Here is a 12,131-nt window from a genome sequence, read left to right as displayed (position 1 = left end):
TAATTAAAATGAGCGTAAAAGGTGATGTGGCCAATTGTGCCAATTTTATTTCTCCATTAGTACAATTATACTGGGCTATTTTACTTTCCTGGTAGATTCGCCGTTGTATTTTGATGCTCTATAATATTGACAAACGATTGTGAATGTAATTGTAAGACATCAATACAATTATTATTTTCTATCATTTTCCGTATCTCGATGGTCATCAGTGCGGTTAGCACGTAAGGTAACTCACATTTGATTGACTTTAATAATCTAACTCAGATCATCTGCTCTTTGGCACTGTTAATGATAAAAACGAAAAAAGTTCTCAAGCACTTAATTTGCGACAAAAAAATAACAACTGTAATAAATAGCAGCCGGTGTAATCAGTATTCAACATTTGACCACCAACGAAAACACTTATTTCCACAGCAACTTTTTACTTTACAAGTTGTACAGAAAGAGGATACATTACTCCTCAACATCTCCAGATTTGGCGTATACACATATTGGCTCCATTTAATTTTAAAACAGAAAATAATCCGAGTTTGGCGCATGCGTATATACAGCTTTATTTACTTATTTTTTATCGTGATTATTAAATTTAATGTCGAATATATTAAGCAGGTAAATAGGTTAAGGAAGTAAATAAAAATGGTAAAATTCTGGAGTTAACTCATTTTATTTAAAATATTGAATAAAACGAAATAATAATATAATTAATATATGTCTGGCTATTCTGTTTTTATAAAAACATCATATTATACATTTTCATTATTTTTTATAAATAAAAATACACAAATATGATAAATCATTGATTTAATGTTGAAACAATATATAAGGACGGAAATAAACATTGAAAATTTTTTGCAATAACATATTTTATTTAAATAATTTTTGAATAAAATGAAATAATAAAAATAATTTCTATATGCCTTCCTATTTTTATAAAAATATCATATTTAAATAAATTTACATATTTGAAGAATTAACAAGAACTCCAAGAATAATATAAATAAACATTACTATAAAAACACAGCCAATATAGTTAAAACCAAACGAAAAAGGCACCACTATAATCGTATATAAAAGCAGTTAAATTTTCCTAAAAATCTCTTTATTTACCTATACTCTTATATAATAATGCATTCCTTGTCATTAGATCATTAGGGTGTCGGTGATAGTTTTATACTTTGTTTATTTGATCCAAGTCTACTTTTATTAGCAAATATAGTATTTCAAAGTATCACTGTACACTGTTCTTATATCTTAGCAAAATGCCTAATTTCTTCTTCTCTGAATTTCACATTCTTCGACTTTTAGTCTCAACAAATTCTAGCTACATCTTAGCTATAAAATAAATTTTAAATCATAAAATATATCACTAAAATCTATTATGTTTAAAATAAATGCTTAATTATTATCAGTTACTAGAGTTTTTGCTACTATTCTTGATGGACAAACCCCATTAATGAGTTGCCTACTTCCAATACAAAAAGAATCATTTTCTTCGCTGTTCTTGTTATCATTACATTTTGGCTTATTTTGATATCTATTCCAGGCCGTTGAAAATGACCTGTTATAAATTTGGCAGCTAAAATTCCCACTATAAATAAAATTGATGCAGTTTGGATTTTATATTTTATCACTTTTAAAAATGTAACCTTACATTCCGCAGTTACCCTTGTTCTTCCATATTTTAACACCAATGTATGTTAGACCATCAAAAATAACACAACAATTTAATTATTATTAGTATAGAATTATTAATGTAACACAAAATTTAAATATTCTAGATTGTTTTGTTGTTCTGATCTGATCGACCGTACCGATCGATTCGAAAAGAATGGACCGCCGTTAGAAAAGGAAGACAATATAGTTTCATATAGTTTATTCTATGCAGGAGAGTGCGCTTGCTCTAAATCCGGAGATGTTGTGGAGCAATGTATCCTTTCAGAAAAATGTTGCCTTCAAGTAATCTAATATAATATGCTAGTCATAAACACCGAAATTATGAAGAAAGCGCTGAAAGCTAATCTGAGTTTAATGATATCAACTTTAAAAGTAAAAAATCATCAATATGTGCCAATTAATATAAATAATGTATTAATCTTGTCAATTTCCATAATATATACGCTTATGAGCAAGAAATTAAGACTATTTACGTGTTACTATGTTAATAGCATCATCGTTACTCTTTGCAATGGACCACAACGCCGACCCCTGTGTAGATTTTTTCCAATACGCTTGTGGCACATGGAATAGAAAACACGTCATTCCAGAAGACAAAAGCTCGATCAGCACGTTCGAAGTAATGGCGGACCAATTGCAAGTGATCCTCAAAGGTATTACCAGACACCTTTTCAATATATCTTCTCTTCAGCTTTTATTTTCTTACTAGCTAAACTATTTTTATTTATAACTTAAATTAAAGAATATTCGAAATTTTCTCACTTTTCATACTGAAATAATTTTCCATTATAATAATATCATTTTTGAAAATGTTAGAAAAACGACTTCATCGGCTTCTTCAAAGGCCTCATCTGGGCACCCTGAAGACTATATTATCATTTTAATTTTTTTTCGAGAATTTTTCAATACTTCAGGATGAAATTTTAATGTACGTGTCTTCAGATATTTTACATAATGGTAAATAAATAGCATTGTGCTACTACGTAACTGACAAAAAAAAGAAACTTTAACTTACATTACTCTTTCTGCAGAAGTACCTAGGTTTTTTTTTAATTTTATTAAAGATTAACAGCCAGTGTTTTTAATGACTTGGTAGAATTTCATTTGCTAGAAACACCTCCTCTCTGAGAAGTATCTATTAACATTAATATACATACTTTACGTAAAAACCAAAGGTATATTTATTAGCTTAAGGTTTAAGCTATGCCGCTAATTTAGCTAAGTCGAACGAATATTGATACTCAAAACTCATTCATTTTAAAACATCAAAATCAAAGCAAGCAATTTCACAGGAATGTCATGAAAAATAAAAACTTCTAGTAACTTCTATTGTTATTTACAATAACAACCTCCCATCAGATCAATCTTAACTACGTCAATCAATTTAAAAAACGTGGTTGCGCTGAATAATTTGAATGTTTCAAAACATGTATATCACATATTTTGGTCAATAGCCTTTCTGGGTGATTCAAAGTTTTTTAGATATTAGTTTTATGCCTATAACAATTACTTCCAAATCAAAAGTGATACGTTTGCAGATCTCACATCTCACAACAGATTTGAATCAAGAACACTACCTCCACAATTTTTTCACGCTACAATTTATGACGAAGTGACAAAAGAAGTTATAGAATTCACATTTCTGTAGCCAAATGTAGCAACTCTAATTGCCATTTATACAGATAGTCTATAACAATATAACTAATAATATACTCATGTGATCATATCAAAATATGTTTTTTCATCATCGTTCAGAGTTACTTTTTAACCTCGACAAAATATTTTACTTAATGCTCCCAATAGTTCCATTTGTCAGATTATGTGCTATTCATTTGTAATAACGGTAAGCAACACATTAAAAAAACATAGCAAAAAAACTTTTTATCATTTGCATATTAGAAAAAACTAATAGAAATATAAAATTCTAACAAGAACTTTAATTTCAGATCAACGATATTCGACAAGCTTAATAGTAATGCTATTATACATCATTTACAATTAAGTACCATATCTAATATGAGTAGTTTCGAAATGTACCGTTATTAATACATGTTATTAATAGCTTTTAATTTTATTATTGTTTTATCCCAGGTGTTTTAGAAGAGCCAATAACGCTAGAAGACAATGAGGCAACCCGCAAGGCAAAAATGTTTTACAACACATGTATGGACATTTGTAAGTATCTGGAATTTGCAATAACTTGTATATTTAACCAATTATTCAGGTTTTTTCTACCTTGTATAGGCATATAAATTAATTTAAAATTTGAAGCTTTATTTTGAAACATTGGTAGCATATATTTTATAACATGTTGTCCATCGATAGCCGCTAGTATTTCCCATCTTTCAAGCAATTTACGAATTCCATCTCGAAAGAACGATATATCTTATGAGACTTTCCACGAATAGACCCATTTTTTCATATCTTCATAAGGAGTGAAATGCTGCTCAGACAGGTCATGACTAATATGTCGGGACAAGTAGTAATCAGAAGGAGCAAGGTTTGGAGAGTACGGCCGGTGGGTTAGCACTTCCCATTTTAAAGTTTCCAAGTACGTTTTCACCGGTTTTGTCACATGTGATCGAGCGTTGTCATGCTGAAGAATAATATTTTTGTGTCTTTGCTGGTATTCCGATCATTTTAGCAGTACTCGTCTCAAACGCATTAACTGTAGTCGATAACGATCCCCATGATGGTTTTATTAGGTTTCAGTAACTCAAGCTGATCCCACCAAATTCAAAACTTGGAGCCATGTATATTCTACTTGGATTGGATTCGATTGCCATTTATGTTAATACATGACGAGGTGGTCCCCATAATATTAATTTATTAATTAATTTTATTATTGATATTTACATTAATGGTGAAATGTGTAACAAATTATTTCAAAGATAACTACACTTGTCAATTTTCAGTTCAGATTCGTAAGGTTGGAGACGAACCGATCCGGGAAGTTCTCGACATCCTCGGCGGCTGGCCGGTGACCAAGGGCCAATGGCAACCGCCCGATTTCTCCATCGAGGTGCTACTGGGTCGGATCCGTGGTATATACAACGAAGGCTTCCTGGTGGAGCAGTGGATCGGTCCAGACGACAAGAACAGCTCCGTTAACATCATCCAGGTGCGCACAAAGTAAGAAGTGTGTAGGCGGTAGGTAAAGCAGATTTCTAAGCTATCACATCGTTAATTTCTTAATTAAATTTAAGGACAAAATGGTGAACCAAAGTTTGAAGTTTCTGTTTTTACTTAGATGATGTTTAAATTAATAATGTGTGTTATCAAGCATTAATAGTTCTTTCATATTTTTTTACAACTTTTTCGTAGGTTGAATGAAATTTGCTCAACTTCTATACCCAACTATATCTAACAGGTCAATTGAACAGTCTCCGGCCTACCATAATAAACACATTTTTTTGACAAAATTAGTTTTTTTTATTCAGCATAATTCCCTTCAAGGGTGATACACTGATTATAGCGACCCTCCAACTTTTCGATACCATTTTTGTAATACGATTTGACCTTTGCTTCAAAATAGGCCTCAGTTTCGGCGATCACCTCTTCACTCGACGAAAATTTCTTCCCAGCGAGCATTCTTTTGAGATCGGAGAATAAGAAATAGTCGCTGGGGGTCAGATATGGAGAATACGGTGGATGAAGAAGCAATTCATGGATTTTTGCCATCGTTTTCACTGAGTTGTGACACGGTGCATTGTTTTGGTGTTTTTTCGGCGATTTCGTCCTTCAAATGGTCCAATAACGGTATGTAATAGTCGCTGTTGATGGTCCTTCCTTTTTCAAGGTAGTCAATGACAATTACTCCATGCGCATCCCAAAATACAGACGCCCTAATCTTGCCAGCCGACTGTTGCGTTTTCACACTCTTTGGAGCGGGTTCATCGTGTGCAGTTCACTCGGATAACTGTCAACTGGACTTCGGAGTGAGATGATGGGGCCATGTTTCATCCATTGTCACATATCCATGCAAAAACTCGGGTTTATTACGCTTGATCCAAAACTGCTCCGAACCATCCACTCGTCGTTGTTTTTGGTCAAAAGTGAGCTCGCGCGGCACACACTTTGCACAGAGCTTTATCATACCCAAATATTCGTGAATGATATGTACACGTTTAGCTGATCTTTAGAGTGTCTGATATTTCATTCAGTTTCAGGTCATTCAAAATCATTTTGTGGATTTTTTTAATGTTTTCGTCGGTAACAACCTATTTTCGGCGTCCACTGCGTTCACCGTCTTCGGTGCTCATTTCACAACGTATAAACCTAGCATACCAATCCTTGGTGGTTGATTTTCCTGGGGCAGTGTCCGGAAACTCAGCATTAAGCCAAGTTTTTGCTTCAACTGTATTTTTCCCTTCAAAAAGCAATATTTTATCAACATGCGAAATTCTTTTTATCCGTTTTTTTCACAATAACAAAAGTTTGCTTCACTCAAAATGCTATAATTCACAAACTAATGATACGCTGTCAAATTTATACACCCATCTTTTGAGAGTTACGGCTAACTAAAAACATATGGATTTAATTCTAATAGCGCCATCTATATGTCAAGCCGGGGACTTTTCAATTGACCTGTTTTAGAAATTATATTACAGAATTCATTACAGATAATTCAGCTCTTTCGAAAGCAGCCGTTAATGTTATCAAAAGACCGATAACACATTTCAACATATGCACACTTATTATTTTTAATGATTATTGATGTTCTAGTCGTTAAAGATTAGCCAGAATTAAACAAATCAATTACAACTTCACGGCTTTATTATTTAGTTATACTTACATTTTTCACATGACTATATTTTTAAACATAATATTTATTTGAGTTATAAAATGTAAAGTAATATTTCAAAAACGGCAAAAACTGAAAAGTGAATTTAAGAAAAAGAGCTAATGTGAGCCTGAACGAGTCAGAGTAACATGTCGGGGTCAAAACTCGTATGGTCACAGTAACATAGTGTTATCAATTTATAAAAAGAACCGTTTTGATACGCTTTACACGCTTCTTTCAAAATATATTTTGCAAAATATGAATAGGGATAACTACAAAATGACACTCATAAACAATTAAATTATGATTATTCCATTACTATTCTAGATGATATTTATAATTAACATTTAGACGATGACAAAAATGGAATTACATCAATTTTGTACTATTAACAAGAATAAAGTGTATAGGAAGATTGATGCTATGTACCACAACATTTTTTAAAAGAAAACCCTATAGGTCTTCCAAGTAATGACCATTTGGTTAAGTAGTTTCTGTTTTTGTGAAGCATCATCCTGGGAAGTTTATATTGTATTAAATCGAGATAGCTGTCATTCATAATTCAAAAGAAATATAAATCGTCTAATAGTAGCCACAAAAGGTCAATTTTTATAATGCACTTCCTTTGCTATAATGTTGTTACATTTTCATGATTCTATTTATTTCATTCATTATAACAGGTTGATATTAGCAGCACGATATGGTTATTCTCTTTTATCGAAATCTATTCAATTTATTATTCATATCACAGATACCAAATCACCATGGCAAGTTTCACGATTAAGTAATATGCCTGTATGATAAAACTTCAAAATGGGCGTTTGTCACAGCAAACGTTGCATTCTAGGACAGACGCAGTGACCTTTCAAAATCAACTCTCCAACCTTTGGTGGCCAAATTTGAAATAACCATATCGGTAAACAATTGATATAGCTCTCCGTATAAATGTGAATGTGTATAAGAATAATATCAGTAGGATAAAATGTCATATGTATCAAATCCGTTATAAAAACCGGAAAGCAATTACCGATATATTTGGTATACTTTATAAATAGCTATGCCAATTCAGGACATTAATTAACACAAAGTTACTGTTTGGTACAGATTTTAGGCTGGCCTCATTATGAACCTATCATCGTCAATGGCAAACGCCAGAGAACGATGTTATGCTCTGCCAGTTAACATTCATGATATTGATGTAAATAACATGTGGTTTCAGCAGTTTACCGGCGATAACTATATTATATTCCATACATGAGCCTTGCAGATATAAAAATTGATTTTATAAATAACTCACGCACAGCTTGCTTCATTTAATTTCAATACTCACCAACCCTTATTGAAAAAATCCTATTTAAATATTCTTTAAATCATTTCTGACAACTAAAATTTGACATAATAAAATTTCACTGTTAAACACGGTGCTGCTACCAACATCGAAATGTGGCACTTCAGATAGCTTTCCGTACATCCATAAAGCGTAAATAACAGATTGGCAAAAACAATTTAAAATTATATTGACCATCATTGAAATTAATTAAATAAAAGTCAAGTTTAATTTAAAAAAACTGAATATTTCGTCGTTCATAATCGATTTAATTATTTGTCCAATGAGGCGCTTTTTTCAATTTCAATCCTATTGAATATCAATTATCAAATGAACGGGAACTGACAGTGGCACGGAGAATACCAATATAATATTATTAACTCTGAAATTTTGGTCGGCCGTAAACAATGGACTGTCAATTAACTAACAAATATTGGAGGACCAATAACCACTCACTTTTGGGGAGGTGATTTAAACGGTATTATTCGATTTTCGACCGTTAGAGATGATATTTTTATGGAAATTTGGCGTTTTTATTCATGGATATGTATATTTCCATTTTGAATTTTGTTAAGTTTTTTTGTCATAATTTCACAGCCAATACGATATATTATCCGACTAAATTTAGTGATTAGTATCGTAATTAATTCGAATTTCTTGTACAAAAATTTTTTTTTTAATACGACTTGGTTCATCAACATAATTTCTTTCAAGACAATCTCTCAGATGTCTGTTTTGAAGAACATTTTTTTATCTCTTTGATCAACTTTTACCAACTGCTTTCTACTTAATTTACCATTTCTTTTATTGAAAGCAACTTTCTGACCTTCTGAAAATGTATCTTCTAATATCTTTATGATAGCAACCTTAATTTATTTCATGAAACCTCATTTTACAGTTTTTCAATATTGTTTTTTAAACTTTAACAAACTTTTTATCAGCAACATTCGACATGAGTAACCATTGTAAAATGATTCAAATAATATTTTCTTGTCTCCTAATTCGACATATTTTATGATGAAAATAAATGTGTTGATATACCGGAAAAGTAACATATTATTATAATAGTAGAGCCTAGTTTTTTATTTAAAAGCACATATGTTACACAATAAAACAAATATTTTTCTTATTATTTAATTAATATATTGTTACTAGTCGTTTCCGTCTAACCTACAATTTGTCTTTATGATAACTTAAATCTAGGTATATACCTAGGAGGACCCATCGGCCCTATCTCAGTCTCTGGTGAAATAATGTTTATACATGTCACTGCTGATTTTTTTTATATATGCACCTCACTACACAACACTACACAAGATCAGATGGTTTAATTCTTTTGAGTCTGTGTCCTATTCTGGTGGTATCCAATATTGCAATATTTCAATATTCTTATGAGAATGGAGTCTTTCCTTATGCTCCCTTGCAATTCTCTTGATTTCTTGACTGACTGTGGGTATCTAAAGGTCTCGATGTAGGTAATCAGTCCTATAGTATTTGGGTGCACCCACAATACCTCTCAGGACTTTGTTCTGAAAAATTTGTATTTGATTTATGTTACTCTTTGCAAAACATCCCCATAATTGAACTCCGTATGTCCATATAGGTTTTAGTATTTGCTTATATAATAGCAATTTATTATGTACTGATAATTGTGATTTTCTCCCAATTAGCCAGTACATTTTCCTATATTTCAATTCCAGTTCTTTTCTTTTTTTCTTTATATGTTCCTTCCAGCGAAGTTTTGCATCGAGATTCATTTCAAGATATTTAGCGTTGTTGCTATATTTAATGATAGTGTTATTTAATGTTATTGGTGCTTGTACGGTCTGTTTATAGGTGAACTGCACATGTACAGATTTCTTCACTATTGTGAGAAGAGGCTTCTTCACTATTGTCTCCGACAGCTATAATCGCAGTATCACCAACAAATGTAGCCATCATAATATTATCCACTTGTGGTATATCACAAGTGTAGAGTAGATAAAGCATTGGTTCCAGTACACTTCCTTGTGGTACACCTGTTTTCTTTTATTGTAGCTTCTTCTTGTTTGACTCTAAACATTCTGGTTGTAATGTATGATTTTAATAGTTCGGTGTGTTGTTTTGGTAGCATTTTCTGTAGTTTTATGAACAAGGCCTTCATGCCAAACTTTATCGAAGGCTTGTGCTACATCTAAAAATATAGCTGAGCATACTTTTTTACTTTCGTAAGCTTTTTCAATAACATTCTTTCTGTGGACCTGGTCAATTATTGAGTGCTTGTTAATAAACCCAAACTGGTGTGTTGGTATTAGGTTTTTTCTCTCTATAAAACAAATATAAAACACAAATGCACATGCATAAAACACAGGTGCACATAATTTTGAAACATGCCACACCAAACAGTCTTCACACAACTATATTAGTTCAAAGGGGTTTTGTCTCTTTAACTTCCGAGTCCACAGTTACCGAGCAGTTATAGTAATTTTTTGTACTTTACGTTGTTCGTATTGTACGTCATTTTAGCAATCACACAACCTTTCTTGATGTTTTTTCACAAACCTTTGAATTTCTTCGCTCTCCGTTAGTCTTTGTGGATGTCCTCATTTCCAGTGTACCATGCGGCATTAACAATGCTGCGGAGAACTTTGTTTTGATAAGTTTGGATCATATTAACGTTAGATTTGCAACGCCACATTTACACGGTGTCAGGTCAACACTGGCTTCAAAATGTGCTTGTTCAATAACAGTTTATTGTTGAATGTTAATTCGGATTATCGTCCAAGCTTCACCACATTTTTTGAGACTGACTGACTAAACCAACGATAAGCTGTAGTTATGTTCAAATTCAAGATTTAGTAGTTTATATTAGTCTCTTCAGTCAGGCGAATTTTTTAAATAATAAGCTGAAGAGCCTCGGAGTTTTTATGAAGAATGTTTATTATTTTTATGGCTTGTAAATAAAAAGTTCTGTTCTGTGCCAAGAAGCCACTATAGTTATATTTTATTTTCAACTGGTCTAATTTCTTTTTAACAAATCAATGTAGGGCCTTTTAAGTTGAAGACCAGTGGTTTTTAAATTTTTTGTTGGTAAAAGCTGATAAGAACTAATTTGAGCCTATTTAGTAAAATTAAATAGGCCATTGTTTGGCCAAATCAAATATTTTATTTCTATCTGCCTGAAGTTTTTTTGTAAATTATTCTCTTAATTCTTGTCCATAACTATTTCAGAAGTATAATTTCTTCCAGACATATTAATTTATAGTTATATTAATGAACATTTATTTAATTAGATAATTATTGTGTATATAATTTACTAAAATCACGATTATCTTTTAGCTTTTTATAACTTGCTTTGTTTTAATTGAATTTTAGAAAATTTTTCTTTGAAATGTGGTGGATATATCTTTAACTTCCCATTCTAACTCTATCGTTGAACAAAACTTAGATATATATAGAAATAAATCGCTATTTGTGTTAGGGTGGTATTTTAGTTAAAGAATTTTCAATCGATGATGACAAAATAGCCCAAAATATTTAATAACAACACGTGTAGATAAGCTTTTGCTTAGGTGTCAAAATAATAATACCTAAACTAAAATATAGCTTACTGTTTTACAAATTGCCTACGAACCATTTATTTCCACATAATCCCATCAATCTAATAATAAAATATAATCAAAATATTTGATTTTCAGATGGATCAAATGAGTTTAGCATTGCCCAGTAGGGATTATTACTTAAAATCAAGTAGCGAGGGCGACATGAAGGCGTACCACAAATACATGACGAACATCGCGGTGCTGCTGGGCGCCAACAAAACAACTGCAGGAGACGAACTAGAAAAAATTATAGATTTTGAAAGGAAGTTGGCTGAGGTACTACCCTCGATCCGGTGCGAATTACTGTGATTTCAAAACGTGAATGATTACAGGCCTCGTTACCGGAACAAGATAGGCACGATACCAGCGTGATTTACCGGAAACTAAAACTGAAAGAGCTGCAACAGATCGTTCCTCAGATGAACTGGTTGGAGTACTTTCGGTCGTTCTTGGATGCGGAAATCAACGAAGATGAACCCGTCGTGGCCTACGGTTTGTCTTACTTTGTGGAAATGGGCAAGATCCTAGCTCAAAGTGATAGACGGTAAGGCTAAAGGTCATATTGAGTTGGTCAGAAAGTAATTTCGGTTTTGTCCCATAGTATAAAAGTTCACAAAAGTTAAGTTTAAAGGTTGATACAAAGATTTTTTTAAAATAAATTTCATCTGACATCAGATATGCCTAGTACAATCTCAATCATCAGTATGTGTTTCCCAAATTAAAATAAATCTAAACTACTTAAGCTAAAGTAAAGAGTTACATTTAC

The 12,131-nt window shown here is 32.0% G+C and overlaps 1 protein-coding gene across 1 annotated transcript in view; it reads left to right on the top strand.

Moving 5' to 3' along the window:
* Nucleotides 1–12,131, top strand: part of Nep1 (M13 family metallopeptidase neprilysin 1) — a 74,108-nt gene that overhangs the window by 52,191 nt on the left and 9,786 nt on the right. Inside the window, exons 5-9 of the mRNA XM_076394447.1 lie at nucleotides 2,166–2,327; nucleotides 3,766–3,849; nucleotides 4,590–4,795; nucleotides 11,462–11,641; nucleotides 11,698–11,909. Coding sequence (XP_076250562.1) covers nucleotides 2,166–2,327; nucleotides 3,766–3,849; nucleotides 4,590–4,795; nucleotides 11,462–11,641; nucleotides 11,698–11,909 — 844 coding nt within the window. The remainder of the gene's footprint in view (nucleotides 1–2,165; nucleotides 2,328–3,765; nucleotides 3,850–4,589; nucleotides 4,796–11,461; nucleotides 11,642–11,697; nucleotides 11,910–12,131) is intronic.

The sequence above is a fragment of the Rhynchophorus ferrugineus genome, unplaced genomic scaffold (assembly GCF_030347505.1).
Source record: "Rhynchophorus ferrugineus isolate W39M unplaced genomic scaffold, kcgeb_rfMv2 rfM2, whole genome shotgun sequence".
NCBI classification, from domain to species: domain Eukaryota; kingdom Metazoa; phylum Arthropoda; class Insecta; order Coleoptera; family Curculionidae; genus Rhynchophorus; species Rhynchophorus ferrugineus.
The sequence above is the reverse complement of the archived record's forward strand: the minus strand, read 5'-3'. Positions and strand labels throughout refer to the sequence as shown.